Source organism: Polypterus senegalus, chromosome 13 (assembly GCF_016835505.1).
Source record: "Polypterus senegalus isolate Bchr_013 chromosome 13, ASM1683550v1, whole genome shotgun sequence".
NCBI classification, from domain to species: domain Eukaryota; kingdom Metazoa; phylum Chordata; class Cladistia; order Polypteriformes; family Polypteridae; genus Polypterus; species Polypterus senegalus.
In genome coordinates, this window is record NC_053166.1 from 107,612,702 (window position 1) to 107,632,124 (window position 19,423).

At 38.0% G+C, this 19,423-nt stretch overlaps 1 protein-coding gene across 6 annotated transcripts in view; it reads left to right on the forward strand.

Moving 5' to 3' along the window:
- Positions 1–19,423, forward strand: part of slc6a16a (solute carrier family 6 member 16a) — a 45,280-nt gene that overhangs the window by 5,887 nt on the left and 19,970 nt on the right. For all 6 annotated transcript variants that reach the window (XM_039776228.1, XM_039776224.1, XM_039776229.1 and 3 more), the window contains 7 exons: positions 12,961–13,214; positions 13,340–13,497; positions 14,277–14,403; positions 14,995–15,170; positions 15,267–15,377; positions 15,889–16,130; positions 16,438–16,612. In XM_039776228.1, coding sequence (XP_039632162.1) covers positions 12,986–13,214; positions 13,340–13,497; positions 14,277–14,403; positions 14,995–15,170; positions 15,267–15,377; positions 15,889–16,130; positions 16,438–16,612 — 1,218 coding nt within the window. In that variant the 5' untranslated portion in view covers positions 12,961–12,985. The remainder of the gene's footprint in view (positions 1–12,960; positions 13,215–13,339; positions 13,498–14,276; positions 14,404–14,994; positions 15,171–15,266; positions 15,378–15,888; positions 16,131–16,437; positions 16,613–19,423) is intronic.

Sequence of the window (19,423 nt, forward strand, 5' to 3'; positions counted from 1 at the left end):
TGTAGACATTCGCATTTAGTAGTGTGCTTTTGCTTTAACCGTAATGTTGACATTTACAGGATTATCCAAGTACGGTAGTTGCTGTTTTTCTTTCATTTACACCTGCGTGAGAAGTATTTGATAATCCTTTAATCATAATTGGAGTAATAACCTTACTTAATCAGGCAAATGCGTCATACATACTCTGTCAGAGTGCAATAATGACCTCTTTCTTCAGGGTCATGCTCTGAGTTGGGGGTAGGATTTCAGCTTGTAGCCTTATGTACCTCTAGATCTTTTTTCCTAAGGCTGAGTCTTAAAGTGTTTCTTAAAGTGTTTCCAAAACACAAATGTAATTGCTAATAAATCAGACTTGATATAGTGTCTTTCATATTATTTAATTTCTCAGCATCCCTTATAGTGTAATCAAAGAATGTAACATAACACTGTATTTACAAAGTCCTTTACACAGCAAATAAAGATTCATTACATTGTACATTGTTTTAATCACATTTTATATGAAGCAATATTACATTGTTCTTTGCAACAGACAAATATGTCTGTTTAATTTAGAACTACTAGAAGATTGAGTTCTTTACTGTAATACTGACCCAGAAAGCATGTTTAAAAAAAACCTTTGACGGATGTGAGGCCTTAATAAAACACACATCTGAACCTGTAAGCACAGGTTACTTTGAGTACTTACTTATAATTACTCTGACTACTCCAAATGTTTCCAGTAAGTCGTACCATTCTAACATTAAAATAAATAAAGCCATTCAGTTATTTTATCATTACAATTAATTATTTCTTTGCATTAGCTGTAAATTTAATGTAAAAGCTCGATTTGCTTCACTCTCATAAGGTTTTTTTCTGCTGTGACCCTGACATTTTTTCTGGTGTGGTGCCAGCTGGACATTGCATTGCTGATAGGGATTATATTAAAGGGCAGCATGGTCTCATGGACAAGTGATAAGAATTTAAAGTTTAAAGCCCAAGATTCAAATTCCTTAGTTGGCTGATCACTGCAGGATGGGAAATTAGCACACAATTTAACTTGACTATGCTTGTATTGCTAGAGGTTTTGAACTTGTGTGTAATGTTTATGTGAAATGTGCATTGTTAAAAAAAGGCAGACTCAAATTAACATGTCAAATGAACATGTTTTTGGTTACAGTCCCATTTGCAGCCCTTTTAAGATACAGGCGTACATTGAGCACTCGGTTTATACTTCATTGTGCCAAATGTGGTCATAGATTATGCATCGTAAGCAAAAATAGTAAAGGTTCAATTGTGTTACTTTCTTCATTACTGAGTAACACACAATACATTTAGGCATTTATTTCCAAATTGTTAAAGGAATATCATGTTAAGAACTGTGGAACACTTATTGTAGGTCACCACGGTTCTATATCTAGGACTGAAGAACCCAGATGGAGTCCCACTTCCTTACATTTTGAGTGCAATAATCTGCAAAGATGAGCAGTTTAGATTTATTGGATTTATTGGTGATTCCAAATTGGTCTACAGTGAGTGTGTATGAGTAGGCACTACAATGAAATGACACCATGACCAGGGTTGTTTTCTGACTTGGATCAAGTATTATCTAAAAGGCTTTGCTTCCAAATTTCAACTTTTGTTGAGTCGGTTTGAGAATTGAATGGAATACCTCTGCACAGTTGATGATTCAATTGTTTCATTGTTTGGCCTTACTATGGTGGCCCATGACAGTAATAATTTTAAGGAAGTAAGTTTGGCATTTACTTGCTAATAAGTCAATCAGTTCAGCTTTATTTTACATAGAACCCTTTACAGAACAAACAAGGTGTTTTGCAAAGCAACAACAATTCACAGTAACAAGGTAAGCAATATCACTAAAAAGACTGTAAATGATAAAGAATCAAGCACTATAGCGCCTATTAAACAATCACAAGCCAATAGCATAAGCAAATTGGCATTATGAGTTAACAATACAGTTAAATCACAGTAAATTTAGTTAATACTGGTAATGTGTACATAAGTAAAATGCAAATGAGAAAAGCCTCCTCTGCATGCAAGCACATAGACCTTTCCAATAAAAACTCAAGAGTTTCCTAAGGTGAAAGTGACAAAGTTAAATGAGCATTAATCAAGAGAGTCAGTGAGGCTTTAGAACAGTGAGATGGCCGTTATTTTGGGTGTTGTGGCAGACTTGTTGGTGTGAAGAAAGCAGCAATGACTACGGTTTCAAATTAATAGCATTGTAAATTAGCATCAGAGACTTGAAAATAATACAAAATCATACCATAAGCATGTACAGTACTGTTTATTTGAGCTGGCTGAGGCATGAAATGTTCGATATGCTGCACAAGTCTAGCAATGGTGTTTTAAAACTGTTGTAATCTGTTGATACTTAGAGCATGAAGGATCACTGAATCATAAATTCCAATAGTCCAGTTGACAGGTGATAAAGACTAGTTGTATAATTTTTGCAATCATATTATTGGTATCAATCAATTGATATAAGTCCTTAACATTTGGTAAACTATTCTAGTTATGCGTGTGCATTAAGCAGAGAAAGATGGTGCTTCATAGGAAGGCTGATTAGGGGAAGTGAGTTGCAGTGTGTGTTTCAGTTCTCTCTCAGTTGTATAAGATTTAATTATGAATGCTTTTTTTGTCTTCAGGACCGCCATGGTGATTCCCGGTAGTCAGTTGTAATAGGCTTTTGTTGATTTGTGTCTCTTTTGTTTTAGTTCATCAAGACCTTTCTGCTAAAATATTATCCAAAAAAGTCCCAACACCTACATGGTAGTTATTAAGATAGTCATCTAGATCACTAGCTGTTATTTATTCAGCATTCTACCCATGAGAGAGTTTGCTGATGCCCAATTCTGTTACCATAATTTAGTCTACCTATTAAGCCAGTGCAGCAAGTGCTCATCAATTTTCACTGCATGCCATTCTCTCTTAAGTCAACCATTGAGTGCCTAACTATGGAATGTATTATGAACTAAGTTTCTATCTACAATTTAATTGGTTGTAAAAATAATGGACGGAGCCTTTACTTTTTTTTTCCATCACAATTGTTAATCTGTGTCTCTGTCCAATCTTAACACCCCTGCCTATCAGCAGGATAGTTGCTGGGAGGAGGCAACACAGCATGGTAAAATAAGCGAATAGCATGGCCACTATGATGGCTTGCACAAAGAAAGATGAGCAGCAGTGAAAGAGTCACTAAGAAGGTTTTGAAAGTTATTGGGGGAAAATGACTAAACAGCTACCACAAAGAATACTTCACAAGACAACTTATGGCAGAAGAATAAGTAATAAGTTGTTCACCAAGTAAAATGGCTACAGAAGGGCAAGGAGGACAGTAAAGAAACGTTATTTCAAGGTGATCTCTCTGCTGGCACTAATGAAACCTGGCTACAGTGAGACACAGTTGTAAAAAAAAGATAGTAGTGGTATTTACTGTGAGAGACACTAAAGCACATTACTTAAATTTCTCATTCCAAAATAAATGACCTTCGGGAAGCTTTGATGACTAACTAGTGTAATAACAGTGCTTGATTTAATCGTAATAATAGAAATTAATAGCTTGAGATTTAAAAAGTGAGGGTGTGACCTGCAAGACTGGATAACTACAAGGACACTATGTTACCACACAATTAATTTTAGAATGCTGTGACCATTATCATTTGTAAAGATAGGTGAAACATGTTTAATTAATTATTTTCCTGAAAAAATCCTTGTGGTGTTTCCTGCTCATTCCTTACTTTATCACAACACTTCCCCTACTACTCTTCTTCTCCTCTAATAAATGAAACAGGGCATCTTGTCAACTCCACCGCTTTCTGGGATGTTTTCTGGTATGCCAGCAGGAGCTGTGACAGTTTAGAAGTAATTAGTGTGTTTGTACAATTCCTGAAACTCATTTAAAATTAATTGACTACAGAGAACAGGTCTTCGCTTCACTTGTGCCCATTTTCTTCATGGAATGGGAAATGATCAAAGCAGCACTTGTACTGACTGAGCCTGATTCAGATAGACTCTGTCAGGTTCTTTTGTGACAGAGAAGACCTTTCTGTACAAGATTTTCAAGTGACCATTAACAGCAGCAAGCTAAAGCGACAAGAGGTGGTGTTCTTAGGCTAAATATATAACTTGGATTATGTACGCTTCAGCTGTTTTATGGGAGGCCCTCTAGCATGGAAAAGATTATCATATTTCTGAACATGATTCATTACTAAAACACCTTGCCACTTTTAACTAGCCTGGGTCAGAAAAGCCAGAGGAGCATAGGAACAGGTCAGACCTGTTCCACAAAACATGCTTTTAACTCTCTCAATAAATACAATTTCAAGTAAATAGTGCAGTTTTTCTTTCCCTTTTTGGTCCACCTCCCTTTGAACACCTATCATTATAAATGGGGTTTCAGGCTGGACAAAAGTCACTTATGCAGCATGAATAAAAATTAAGTTAATTCAAACATTTCTCTTGCATGTGTCTTAGTGCACAGGATGTAGAAGAGAGGCAACAAGCACAGGTTCAAAAACAAAGTCTGTTTAGAGGGATTAAAGTGATGCAGGCCTCATGTTTGAGTCTGTTTCACCAAGTATGACTTTTGGCAGTGCCTGCAGATTGAGAAAGTGCTGGAAATTAGTCTCCAAAGCCATGTTATCCCAATGTTTTAGGACTCATTTTCTGATCAATAAGCTTGTGAGATTTGAAACTCAGTTTTACAGAATATCTGTTTAATGGAAATAGACCCCAGGAAAGTTCTGGCAACAAATAGTGAGGCAGCATTTTATGTACACTCAGGTCATAGAACTATGCTGCCCAGTCGTCTGCTTTTTAGTGACATCCTGCAGAAAATGTTTAGGTGCCTCTACAATAGACATTAGTCTGTTTAAACTGTTAAAAAAAAAACTGCTATAATTAAAATGATACAAAGGATTTTAAAAAATGGATAGTCAAGGTAGTTCAGCCTATTCTGGATTTATGATATTATGAAAATTGTTGCATACCAGGACAATTGGAATCTTTTTTTATAAATATTTCTTTTTGCAGAGAGTCACATTATCTCCTCACCCTCATATTAGGGTATGCAGAATCTGTGCCAGCAGCATGGGGCATAAAACATGGACCAGCCTTACTTGGGACACTAGTTTATCACAGGGTTTACTCACACACACACACACACATCAGCCTAAAATAAACTGAAAGCTCATCAGTTCTTACATTTTCAGTTTGAAGTTCGTCGCAACCTTTACAGATTCAGTGACCTTAGTAGTAATCTCTGAATTCCTCCGTCATTAACAATAGAGATGGGTCATTATGTTTGAAAATAGGTTTTTAGTGAAATATTAGATGAGAATAAATGTGGATTTAGTGCCATCACATTTATTCATCATGCAAAATTAATTTGTGTGTCAAATTGCAAAGTCTTTGCCATACAGCATCTATAAAATGTATTCACCCCTTACTTGGATTGCATCACAATTTATAGTGCTATGGTTCAAGCCTGCGCCTTTACAATGCCTCACTGTGATCGTGACTGCTCTTCTTATCTTTCAGTGTCTGAAATTTTCTTTCCCTTTTAGTTTTGTTTCTTTTTATAGTAGGGTTGTACCAAATACCTGCACTAGGTTTTCACTATTCATCCAATTACAAATATTCAATTTCCAGGAAGGCTAGAATACAAGTTAAGCGCATTTCATTAATTAAAATGGGAGCACTTGCTGATAGTACTATGTATTTAATGTAATGTAATTTTTCTGAAATTCTAGCTAGTATTAATAGTATATTGACACCAACTTAATCTTTGTAAACACTATAAACAAAACTGAAAAGTTGAAGATTTCAAAAATGTACAGTGGAACCTCTGTTCATGAACGTCTCAGAACACGTACAAATCGGTTTACGACCAAAATGTTCGCCAAACTTTTGCATCTGTTCACGACTACAGACTCGTTATACGAACAAGCCAGTTTCCCGTTCGGTTTGTGCGCGCTGATGATTTCCGCACGTGTTCAGTCTCTCCCTGTGCAGCGAGAGAGAGAGACACACACACACACACACACACACACAAACACGTGCACGCGAGAGAGACACACACACACAGACATGCGCGCGAGAGACACACACACAGACAGACAGACATGCGCGCGAGAGAGACACACACACAAAGACGCATGCGCGAGAGAGACACATACACACGCTCAAGCGCGAGAGAGAGAGAGACGGCTGGATGCATAAGGCTTGTTTTTTTAAAGAGACAGATCCGAGCATTGTTTTAACCTCGTTTTTAATGAAGATTTTTTTCTATTGGATTTTAACCTCCACTTCACTTCTGTTTACAGCAATCGGTTTGTAGCGTGCATTGTTGCAATGTTACTTTTCTAGGTGGTTTATTAAATTACAAATTTTTCAAATGTTCATTTTTGCCCCTGTGCTTAAAACTCATTAAAAAAAGTGTTTTCAGTGAGCGGTTCGTAACTCTACAGCGCGAACTCTTGCAGTGTTAGTTTTCTCTGTTGTGCAAGGTTTTCTCAGTGTTATTCAGTGTTTTTACATTTAGTTTACTACTAGCTGAATACCGAGAAGTAGTGTGTTAAAGAAGGTACGAAAAAGAAAAGGAAAAATTTTAAAAATAACGTAACATGGTTGTTAATGTAATTGTTTTGTCATTGATATGAGTGTTGTTCTCATATCTATCTAACCAACCAACCCAACCATTTTCTAACCCGCTAATTCCGAATACAGGGTCACAGGGGTCTGCTGGAGCCAATCCCAGCCAACACAGGGCACAAGGCAAGAACCAATCCTGGGCAGGGTGCCAACCCACCGCAAATATCTATCTATCTATCTATCTATCTATATATATATATATATATATATATATATACCAGCAGCGCAGCGAGAAGTAGTGTGTTAAAGAAGGAAAGAGAAAGAAAAGGAAACATTTTGAAAATAACGTAAAATGATTGTCAATGTAATTGTTTTGTCACTGTTATGAGTGTCGCTGTGATATATATATATAGCAAAATACCAGCTTCTTAGCGATGTCATGTGTTAAAGAAGTTATGAAAAAGAAAAGGAAACATTTTAAAAATAATGTAACATGATTGTCAAAGTAATTGTTTTGTGTATTTGGCGGCAGCGTCACGAAGTTGTTTTCAGTAGCTGCATCAGAAAATGTACCACGACGTCTGACACGCCTCCTTTTTACTGTTTTCTCACAGCTTGGATTGCTGCTGTCATATATATACACACACACACACATACATACATACATACATACATACATACATACATATATATATATATATATATATATATATATATATATATATATATATATACATATATATACACATACATATCTTCATATCTACATATCTATATACATATCTACATACACACACATATATATATATACACACACATACATACATACACACACACAAATTATATATATGTGTGTATGTATGTGTGTGTGTGTGTATATATATATATATATATATATATATACACATACATATACTTGTGTGTATGTTTGTATGTGTCTATATGTGTGTGTATAGGTTTGGTCACTGAGTGCAAGGGAAAAATAAATTATAGTCTATAAGTTATTAAACAGTAAAACATTAACGTTTTAAGAAGTACAGGTACATTGAAATTACATTTTCTATGTGAAAGTTCAAATTTTTGCCTCTGGTAATGTGCCTTACCGGCATTTAAAGAAAATTAGTTTTGTGTCCTCTGCAGTGTTAAGAGAGAAAGGCTTTGGTTTGGGATAAAAGGAAAAAGGTGTAAAGAAAGGAAAGTTGCCTTTTTCTTTTATATAGTATAGAGAGATGTGTTCGCTGACGTTATGATCGCCTTTTGGGGACAGTCGCAGTAGGTCTTGTGTAGACTGGTGAGACGTCCCCGCCATTAATCGGCTGTGATGGCACTGTCAGTCCTCCACTCCTGTGCGTGTCTTCATAATCCGAGCTGAGGACCTCATAATCGTATACATGCAAAAGAAAGTGTGAATCGCCTTAATATTATTTTGCCGTGGTGTAGAAAAGGGGTCCCGTGTTTGCACTTGTCTGGGCTATAGCGCAGGGGGAGGATGAAAAAAATTAAAAGTGCTCACTTTGACTTAAGGCAGAAGCGCAGTCAGCGTCTCAAAGGCCGGCACAGCTATGCACGCGCTGGCTGCTCGACTTTTGCTGGGCAGGAGACCCCAGTTTTTGCAGACACGTTCATGATATCAAAAGTCTCAGCGCTCTTTGGAGGTAATTCATATATTATATATATAGCAAAATACCCGCTACGGCGGAGAAGTAGTGTGTTAAAGAAGTAATGAAAAAGAAAAGGAAACATTTTAATAATAACGTAACATGATTGACATTGTCATGAGTGTTGCTGTCATATATACAGTATGCCTGCCTAAATAAGTCACCCTCGCTTTGCTCTTACTTTTTTACCGTTCATTTAATCATGGCTAGTGGCGGAAAAATTATAAAATGGAAGGAGGATGGCTTTACCAAAACAATTATTGATGGCGAATCGATTATTCATAAAGCTTGAATTGGTGATCTGTTTTCTGTGTTAACCTCATATTTTTTCATACTTCTTCTCAAACTAAGGTGGTGCGAGGGTAAAATGAATCGGGATGCTGATCAATGTAATCGGTGTACCAGGAAATCATGCATTGACAAAAGCTCCCTTTGCTTGTAATGCAAAGTGTGATTAAATGCATTATTTTTAACGCGTTATGGAGCACATGCATCGAAGCTTCTCAGCTGTGCTTGTGCTAAGAAAAGGAAAGATTTTAAAAATAACGTAACACGATTGTCAATGTAACCTTTTGTAAGTAGTGCCTGGAGGACTCAGTGTGTAGAAACTCTAGAGACAGCGTGTGTATTAACTTGTGGATTTTTCTGTGAGTATTTGGTGGCAGTCTGACGGTTGCTTGAAGACGGCGTTAACTGAGCTTAACTCAGAGCGAAATAAGATGAATGGGAGGGGAGATGATGACGTGACTCCCCCACCCGTCAATCCCCCACAAACACAGTCTCTCGGAATTTGCATAAGCACACCCCTTCACCTACAATTTTAACTTAGTTACAAAGTGATCAAAACTCTCGTTTATATCCTGCGTCCTCTCATTAAACTTGTATCCCGCATTACCTGTGGGCATGTGAAACGCCAGCGGTAGCCTGTCTATGAACTTAATTTAAAGTTTAGGTTTACACCTTGCTTTCTTTCCGAGGTAGCAGCACTCATGAATATGGTAGTATATGTCACTCGCTCACTTCTTATTGTTTCGCTGCCTTCTCAATTATATAATGCATGTTTTCTTAAGCGCTTTTTGGAGGTCTTCCTGGTTTTCTACGCACTGCGTTGACAGTCAGTTCACGTGATTACGTGGGAGGCGTGATGATGTCACACGAAACTCCGCCCCCCCACATCTTTCCAGCTCAACTCTATTACAGTTAATGGAGAAAAATACCTTCCAGTTATGGCCATTTTGTGTAGAATTTCGAAATGAAACCTGCCCAACTTTTGTAAGTAAGCTGTAAGGAATGAGCCTGCCAAATTTCAGCCTTCTACCTACACGGGAAGTTGGAGAATTAGTGGTGAGTGAGTGAATGAGTGAGTGAGTGAGTGAGAGAGGGCTTTGTCTTTTATTAGTATAGATTACGTTGTGCATTCAATGGTGTAATTAACTATATTTGTGCTTAAAAATCTTTAAAACAAATATACTTACTTACAGTTCGTACGGTCTGGAACAGATTAATTGTATTTACATACAATCCTATGGGGGAAATTACTTCGGTTCACAACCAAATCAGTTTACGACCAGAGTTTTGGAACTAATTATGGTTGTGAACCGAGGTTCCACTGTACTTTATTACAGTTACCCTAGGTGTTACACTGATTGTATTACTTTGAAGAGCAAGGAAGGAGCAATGCACAGTAGCTTCAAGTGTCATGACACAATTTCTGCAGCTTCACCATTAAAAAATCAAGGGCCACTATTTAAAATTGTCACTGGAGTATTTAGGCAACACCATGATTGAAGATTTGGGGGAAGTTTCTCCCTTTATTTATGTGACACAGTTACAAAGTGGTTGGGGGGGGGGCAGACCCCCGTCAGACCCCCCTAGTAGTTTTCAGTGCCACAACAGGAGAATGGAGTTTGACCAAATGGAATCAAGATGGGAGCCGGTACGCATCTAAGAGTGCTGGAAGTCCACTGCAAATAAAAAAAATGTGCTTGCTAACTTACCTTCCCGCAACCACGTGGCTATGCGTCCACTCCTGTCACTTTTTACGGACCTGGCTCTGCAGAGCAGGTGGCCTTCTTCCACCACGAAGATTGGCTTACATTTTCTAACCATGAAGCTGCACATTCTTTGAGCTGCATCCAGCTTTCTGTTTACACTTTACAACATGATTACATCTGTCCTGGGGCCTCAGTTATAATTTTTTCCGTGTATTGATTGTGAAAATGTGCATACACCAAAAAAGATGGAAACATTTATGCAAAAAATGTAATTTATAAATTCTGGCATATGCATATTTATATGCAACTTTTGCAAGTTACCCATTATAAATCATTCACCTTGTAAATGTGCATTCATGAACACACCTCCTTGCCAATCAACATCCTACATAAACATAAACTTGTTGGGACACTGTTACCAGTGTCCAAGAGCATCTTGGAGCTCTCTACAAATGAGTATGCAAGATCACACACAACATTATAGCACCTCTCTGTTCTGGGTGTCCGGGGAAGGTGTAAAGTGCCAGTATCAGAGCAGGTAGACTGTGTTAACTAGATCATGTAATGCCACAAATACTGATGCAACTATTCATATAGAACATTTGAAAAACTGAGGTCTGGCAAAGCTAGTTTGCTTCGGAATAAATGAATCCCAGCTTGACCCAGGCCACATGCTTGTCAACCTCATCTTGGCATCACAGATGACTTTTGTGTTAATGGAATATAACTGTTTATTGTTAACAAAAGCTGATTTATTTTTCACTAGATGCCCTTATTGTAATAAGAGTGCAGTAATTTGATCCGATTAAATTAGGACAACCAGACACGACTGCAAAATACCTTTTTTATCTTGGTAAAAATATTTTATGTTTAATTTATGTATCCCCACACCATATGAAAACTGGATGTAGTGCCTCCTCCAGTCAGCTAATGACTTTCAGCACATCAGGAATGATGGAGTGAAGCTTGGCTGAGATATTCCTGACCTTTTGGTCAGTTCCCTTATAAGTGACAACATGTAACAAGTGATAAACTAATAACCAAAAAGTTTTTCAGTGAAAATAGGCAGCATTGGCTATTGTAAAAGGAAACTAAAATGCAGTCTGTATGTAATATTCAACACTTTTGATGTGTTTTTTGTCTTATTATAATTCATATCACCTAGCTATTATAACATTATAATAATGAGAGTGAGTTGTCATTTAGCTGGAGTAGCTATATTTACCCTATCAAGGGTGTTGTAATTTTCCAGTTTCTCTGAAATGTGTACACATCGGTCAGAGTTGCCATAAATATACCATGTTCCCCTGTCAAGTTCTTTTATAAATCCCAGTGTTTGTGTGGGAAGTTGCGTATGCACAATTCAAGCCCCTTTGTGTGTATGCAAGCTTTATAAATGAGGATGCTTTATAAATGAGGATCCAGAACATTGCCCCTTCTTCTGTCATCTGTCCACCCAGTTGGCTAGTGGTGCTGTTTGTGTGGCCTGTTGATCATTTCAGCTCCATTCATCTTGTTCATAAAGAGCACTCTCAGAACAGTGCAGGAAATTAATGTTATTAATAATAATAAATATTGACAAGTATAACTTTTATCAACAATTTAAAAAAAGTGTCAGTTTTCTTTTTTCTATAATGTCACCAAATTTCAATCAAATCAATTTGTTTTTCTTTTGTAGGGAAGGTTTTACCTCTAAATATTAATATATGAAAATATCCTTTCTTAGAGGACTTTTTTTGTTTTTTTCTGAGTGAGTGAGTGAAGGAGTCAACTTTGCATTTTCCTTATTGAGCTTCTGTAAAAATTAATGTCCCCCTATCTCTGTAGTTCCTTACTTCCAGCATAGGAACTGTCTGTGTGGAGTTTGTCTACACTCCTTGTGTCTGCTTGTCTCTGGCTTTCCACTGGTGAGTGTTAACATCCTGGCTATTTTGCTTGTGTGTGTGTGTGGCTTGACCTGAAGTGCACTTTCTTCGGAGCAGAGGGCAGTATTCTAATCCTAATCTACTGGAGAAAAGACAATACCATGATCAAGAGTAGTTTAGGTCTTCCTCAGGGTTTTATTTATGATCTTAAAAAAATGGGGAAATATTAGACTGTGTACTGTTTAAGGGCATACATTTTGCTCATTGTTTACAAATCTGTCTAACATGAAAATGTTTGTTATTTTAGTTACTGCAGTAAATATTCATTTGTCGTAGCAAAATAAAGCACTTGACATGCTTAAAGGATACGTTCTTGGAAAGGTGTTCAGCACTTTACATATGTTTATTGTTTACATACTTTTATAATATAGTTGTTTTGGACAAATTTATTTTCATGTTTCAGTTATTGTAGTTTTTAATAACCTCTGATCCAGTTTAAACTACTCTTGGCCAAATATTTCAGGCTCAGGAATTTTTAACTCCCTATGAAATGTGTTTTCTTTTGATTAAAATCAATATATTGCTTATGTTCTGTTTAATAAAAAAGAAAATCACTTTCTTTTATGATCAATACAGGGCAATTTTTAGGTCCTACTTTTTTCATTGTCTTTGAAAGGCAAAGAGTTCTGCCTACATTATATGAGGGCGTTGCTGAAAGACCTCGCGTTTTGGTCTTCAGATTTAATCAAACATATGTTTTGAAAAATTATTCATTAAAGTGTATTCCTTTTTGATTTAACTAACGGATACCTTTAAGCCTAATATACTTGACATGATTCTTTTAACATTGAGGTGGCCCTGATTGATTTGAAGTCTGATGGAGAAGAGCCGGTGCCCAGTAGAGGAAGGGGTTGGGCTAGGCTTGGCAGAATCCAGCACTGGCTTGATAGCTGACACATCTGATGGCACATTGCCTGTATATGATGCTCCAAGTACCCGGCCAACATGGGGAAACAAAATGCAGTACATCCTTGCACAGGTTGGCTTCTCGGTTGGACTTGGCAATGTTTGGCGTTTTCCGTACCTGTGCCACCAGAACGGGGGAGGTGAGTGTTAACATCCTGGCTTTTTTGCTTATAAGACGATAGCCTAACTGGAGATGGATTCATGATACACTAGTTGCTGACTTGTGTTTGCTGTTTCACTCTCACTGGTGCCCCTCTTTCCCCAGGAGCTTTCTTGTTGCTGTACTTCTTGCTGTTGATCATCATTGGAATCCCATTGTTTTTCCTTGAGCTTGCGGCGGGTCAGAGCATTCGTCAGGGCAGCATTGGTGTATGGAAACACATAAGCCCCCGCTTGGCAGGCATTGGATTTGCAAGCTGTGTGGTAAATTGAGCATATTTTGCGCCTTACCATTATGTAGCCTATGAAGGATATTAGGCCACCTTCCTCTGAAGAGAAAATTGATACTTGTCCTGTTTTATTAACACTAGAATTACCAGAGCCTACGAAAAAACTTGTACATCCGGCCCACGTTAAATCCGTTCGCACCTCTCCGTCAGCGTCTTTTGTCCTGTAAATGTGCCGATAAAGACAATATAGGAGGCAGTTAGGATCGAACCGGGGACTTGATTACAAGTTAGCAAATCTTACCGCTACGCCACGGAAGCTGTTGTCTTTTCCTTGAACCTTTTGTGAAAGTGTTTATTTGATCTTTGGACTTCAGGCTTCACACATTGTATAGTTTATGCCAACATCTTGTCATTTACTACTAAAATATGAAAAAGTTACTGTTTTAACAATGTGTTTACACAGATTATTGCAGAAATGGAACAGACAAGAAATGCATGTGTTCCAAATAACAATCTATTATTTCCACTCTAAAACTCCAGCACTTAACTCCCAGATAATCAATCAAGGCATGAGCTGGGAGAACTTTGTGCACATTCTGCGGTGGTGGGGGGGATGGAATAGTATGCTGCTTTCTGCTTGTCTTTATCGGCACATTTAAAGGACAAAAGACACTGCCGGAGAGGTGCGAACGGATTTAAGGTGGGCTGGATCTACAAGTTTTTTCGTAGGCTCTGGTAATTCTAGTGTTAAGAAACATTTCCTCTAATTATGAAGTGGCTGGCAAGTAAACCCACACATCTTTTCTGTTCCAGGTGTGCTCCTTTGTGGCACTCTACTATAATGTTATTATTGCCTGGAGCCTCTTCTACTTGGGAAACTCCTTCCAGTACCCTCTGCCTTGGGATTCTTGCCCAAGTATGGCCAACAGCAGTAATCAGGGTAAGTGTTCTAAAATATTTTCAAACTGAGCACACAAACTTAAACAAAGTTGTGCTCACTTACAGCTCCATGCATACTGAGACACTTGCATAATTTTGAATTTATTTACACAAACAACTGTTACCACTCGTGCATATTTGTTCCCTTCATCGTGCATGCTTGCACTCCATCTCATACTTAGACATTTGAGTTATCTTATTCATGCACAAACATCATTCTTGCTTACGTACCTAAGAATATTTCTGAATTGAAGAGACTGTTTAGCTCAACACATTTCTATGTCAAATGAACCTAATTTAATTGAAGTTTTGGAGTTCACATCTTGGAGACCTTAGAATTCTATCTTCACTCGCACTTGCACACAGGCAGGCTTACCATATTTACACATTAACTGTCCTGTGCACATTCATTTATGTAACATAAAAGGATGTACACATACTCGCTTAAACCTTCATATGTGCACACCTGTCATTCTTTACTGTGTACCTATGTTCTGCCATCCAATAATTCCCACAGAGCGAACTTTCAGAGCATCTCACAGCACTGGAGTGCAGTTTGTTTATTTTTATTTTATTTGTTTTTGTTTTTCAGTTCCTGAATGCACCCAGAGCTCACCAACCACATACTTCTGGTACCGCCAGGCCTTGGACATCACAGACTCCATTGATGATACTGGTTCTTTTAATCCCATCATGATTGGGTGCCTCTTTGCCGCCTGGGTCATTGTCTGCTTGGCCATGATTAAAGGCATTAAGTCTTCTGGAAAGGTTGGCCTGCTGACTTGCCATTAGTGTGCCTGTTAACCTGTCTTCCAGTACCATCTATATTCCTTCCCATTATATAAAATTTAATTGTTTTTTCAGGTCATGTATTTCAGTTCAGTTTTCCCCTATGTGGTACTTTTCTGCTTCCTAGTCAGAGGGCTCCTTTTGGAAGGTGCTGCTGATGGAATTCGCTATATGTTCTATCCACGGGTAAGTACCACAAAGGTGCAAGGGTGCATAGCTTTGTTCAAAAGCAGAATACAAATTCTGTGCATTAAATTTGTGTTACTAGAGGTTAACAATCACTCTTTATTTTACCTGATTATTAGAGGGGATTATTTTTCTAAGGCATTAACAATTATGTTCCATTATCATGGGCAAGTGAAACTACATGTGACACATAGCTACACCACAGCAATTCTCCAGAGTGGCTATCTGATAAATTGCCCCTGCTTTATTCTGTACTTTCTGGTCCTTTTTTTTTTTTTTAAAACCTCTGTTCCGCTCCATGTGTGTCTGGTATGACTCATTTGGCAGACCATCTCTATGACCTTCATGATCACACAGACTTAACAGTTTTGAAAGTCATATGTCACAGACTAGTTCCTTGACCCCTTTGTCTTTCAAGACCTATGTGAAATAATATCCTATGAAAGATCTATATTACTATGCCTCCAGATTGAGTTTCTCGAGCCTCTATTGAATATTTTTTCTTTCTTAGTTGCAGATATGGGGTGATGTACAAGTGTGGCGGCAGGCAGCAACACAGGTGTTCTTTGCCCTTGGCCTTGGTTTTGGCAGTGTGATTGCTTATTCCAGCTACAATAGCCACAACAATAATTGCCACTTTGATGCCATCCTTGTCTCCTTCATCAACTTCATGACTTCAGTTCTTGCATCATTGGTGGTATTTGCAGTCCTGGGCTTCCGGGCCAATGTTATTGTGAAAGACTGTATGGAAACGTGAGTATGCTAGTCAGTGAAGGAAACAGTTTGGGGGAACTGGCTACAAGACACTTTTTTAATTTATTTGTAATGTGAATATATAAAGTCCCTCATTTTGTGGATAACTCCTACATGAGTTAATTGGAAGAAAGAAGAGGAAAACACAATAGAAAGTGCATGCATGAAGGAGGTTTAGTTGATTGGAGGCTAACCCTATTATAGTTTAAACACAGTTACTTTTCTCATTGTCCTTAATGTAAGCATGACTGACAGAAAAAGTCCTATCCTTCAGAGGGTGATATATGTGTGTGTTTCTCTGGTGCAGAAACCTTAAGCACTTTTCAATGCTGATGAAAATGGGCTTCATAAACATAAGCCAAGTCATCATTCCTAATACCAGTGCCACTGTGCAGGAGTACCAATTGTGGTATGAGCAACATCAGGCTGTCCTAAAAGGTATCCCGCTTGAGCACTGCAGCTTAGAGAAGGAGATGAACAAAGTAAGCACCTTTTTCTTTCTTGGTTTTATTTTTATTCATCACAGATTATTGTAATATGTTTAACTTGCCTCTTCTCTCTTTCAATACACTTCTAACTTCAGTTCTGTAGTATATGTCTATCTGATTCATTCTGTTCATTTATTTATCTATACTAATAAAAGGCAAAGCCCTCACTCACTCACTGACTCATCACTAATTCTCCAACTTCCCGTGTGGGTGGAAGGCTGAAATTTGGCAGGTTCATTCCTTACAGCTTCCTTACAAAAGTTGGGCAGGTTTTATATCGAAATTCTATGCGTAATGGTCATAACTGGAAGCAGTTTTTCTCCATTTACTGTAATGGAGATGAGCTTCAACGCCGTGGGGGAGTTTAGTGTGACATCATCACGCCTCCCGTAATCACGCAGTACATAGAAAACCAGGAAGACCTCAAAAAGCGCTGAAGAAAACATGCATTATATAATTAAGAAGGCAGTGAAACAATAAGAAGCGAGCGAGTGACATATACAATCATATTCATGAGTTCTGCTACTTCGGAAACAAAGCACGATGTAAACCCTACACTTTAAATTAAGTTCATAGACAGGCTGCCGCTGGCGTTTGTAATTTAGTGCCTGCCCATATAAGGCCGTCCGTCAGCGGCAATCCAATAGCAAACTGCCACGGGTAAATATTCACGGGTGAAGGACTGTGCTTATGGAGAGGAAGATGAGATGGTCAGGGTGGTGTTTGACACAAACTCAGCGAAACTGCGAGAGAAAGTTTTAAGTGCCAGGACTAAGGTAACATTAAATACAGCCATGGACATAGCACGAGATGGCACCAGCACAGCTGGGAACCTTCGATGCATGTACACCGAGCGGCTCACGTGAACTGGCGCAGTGCACAGATAAAAGCAACAGTTCCAAAGAGCTGAACAAAACCGAATTACACAATTGAAAAGGCAGCAAAAATATGAAGCGTCTCATACATACAAGCATATTCATAAATCCAACTACTGCGGAAACAAAGCACACGTTGGAAAAAGTCAATGTCCGCTAAAGGAAGACAGTGTAAAAAACCGTGCATGCAGTGTGTCAGGTCTCAGATAAAGAAGAAGGCGAGCTGTTTATTGATGCAGTAAGAAGCGAATCGATGAATGAAACCTGTCATCTTTACAGCGATTGACAAACACGGAATGTAACTTGAACACAACACATCCTACAAATACGAACCTGATTGAAAGAAATAATGATAATCAAATCCTTGATGACAGCAACACTCAGTAACACTCACAAAACAAATACTGTATATTGACAGTCATGTTACGTTATTTTTAAAATGTTCCCTTTTCTTTTCTAGCTTTTTAACACACTACTTCTCGCTGCGATACGCGGGTATATATATATGTATATATATATAACCCGATCTACATACTCGAATAATGGATACTTTATTAGCCATCAATGATTGTTTTGGTAAAGCCATACTCAGTGTATTCATTAGATGAGCGGTAAAAAGTAAGAGCGAGGGAGGATGACTTATTGAGGCATGCAGGCTGTAGTCTTGCGTCAACTCTATCTGAATTGCGATCACATTTGAAAAAATATATCTTTTCAAGTTCTATTTAGTCCATATGTGTCAAACTCAAGGGCAGGGCCACATCCGCCCGGCGTAATTATATCCGCCCGAGATCATTTTATATACTGTATTATTGTTATTAAAGCCGGGTATATGAAGCGCTGGTAACACAATAAACTACAGATCCCATAATGCAGCGCTTCAGCTGCCTTGCCGAACAGTTACGCGTTAATCAAGTCTACCTTAAGATGCTGCAAGTTATTGCGAAGCTAGCTCACACGATGCTGAAGAGAAAAGTTGATTCTGAAAATAGAGCCTTTAAAACCGATGGGAGGCTGAGTATATGTTTACTGAACCCGTGTGTCTCATTTGTGGAGCTAATGTGGCTGTAATTACAGAATTTAATCTAAGGCGGCACTATAAAACAAAACATCAGGGTAACCTGAAATGACCTGCAGAAGATACAGAAAGCAGAAGAATTAAATAAGAATCTGAATAAGACGCTTTTACCCGTGCACAATCACAAAGTGATTTCAATTGAGCTGCTTTTATGGGAGACACAACCACTTGCCCCACTTTCCCTGTTGCCAAGTAATGTTAAACCAAGTCGTCACTACGGTGTTCCCAAATCGCACTTTGCTGATAAACTGGCGCACTGAGTTTGCACGGCGCTTTGGTGACTTTGAAGAACAAAAAGTCCGTCTACATGCGGCTCGAACCTTGTGCATGTTTGGTAGCACATATCTGTGTGAGAAGCTCTTCTCAGTGATAAAGACTAACAAAACAGCACACAGGAGTCGCCTCACTGATGAGCACCTGCAATCCATCCTGAGAATCTCCACAACACAGAACCTCACACCAAACAGAAACGAACCTGTTGCCAAAAAGATGCCAGGCGTCCAGCTCTAAAATGACATATGAGCAAAGACAACTGAATGATTTGATTTGTTATTGCTGAAAGGAACACATTTTATTTATATTTCTAGGTTTTGTTATGCAGCATGTTCATATTTGAATTTGTATAATTTTGACAGGATATATTTTTATGGAGAGCAAAATCTTTTGGGATATTTAAAATCTAAGTTTATTTTTATATATAAAATTACATAAGAGTAAAGAAATTTGAATGTTTGTTCTTTTAATGTTTACTTTATTTCTAACTTGTATAATTTAGACAGGATATATTTTTATGGAGAGCAAAATATTATAAGTTGTTTAAGGTTTGAGTTGATTTATTCAGGAATAATATTC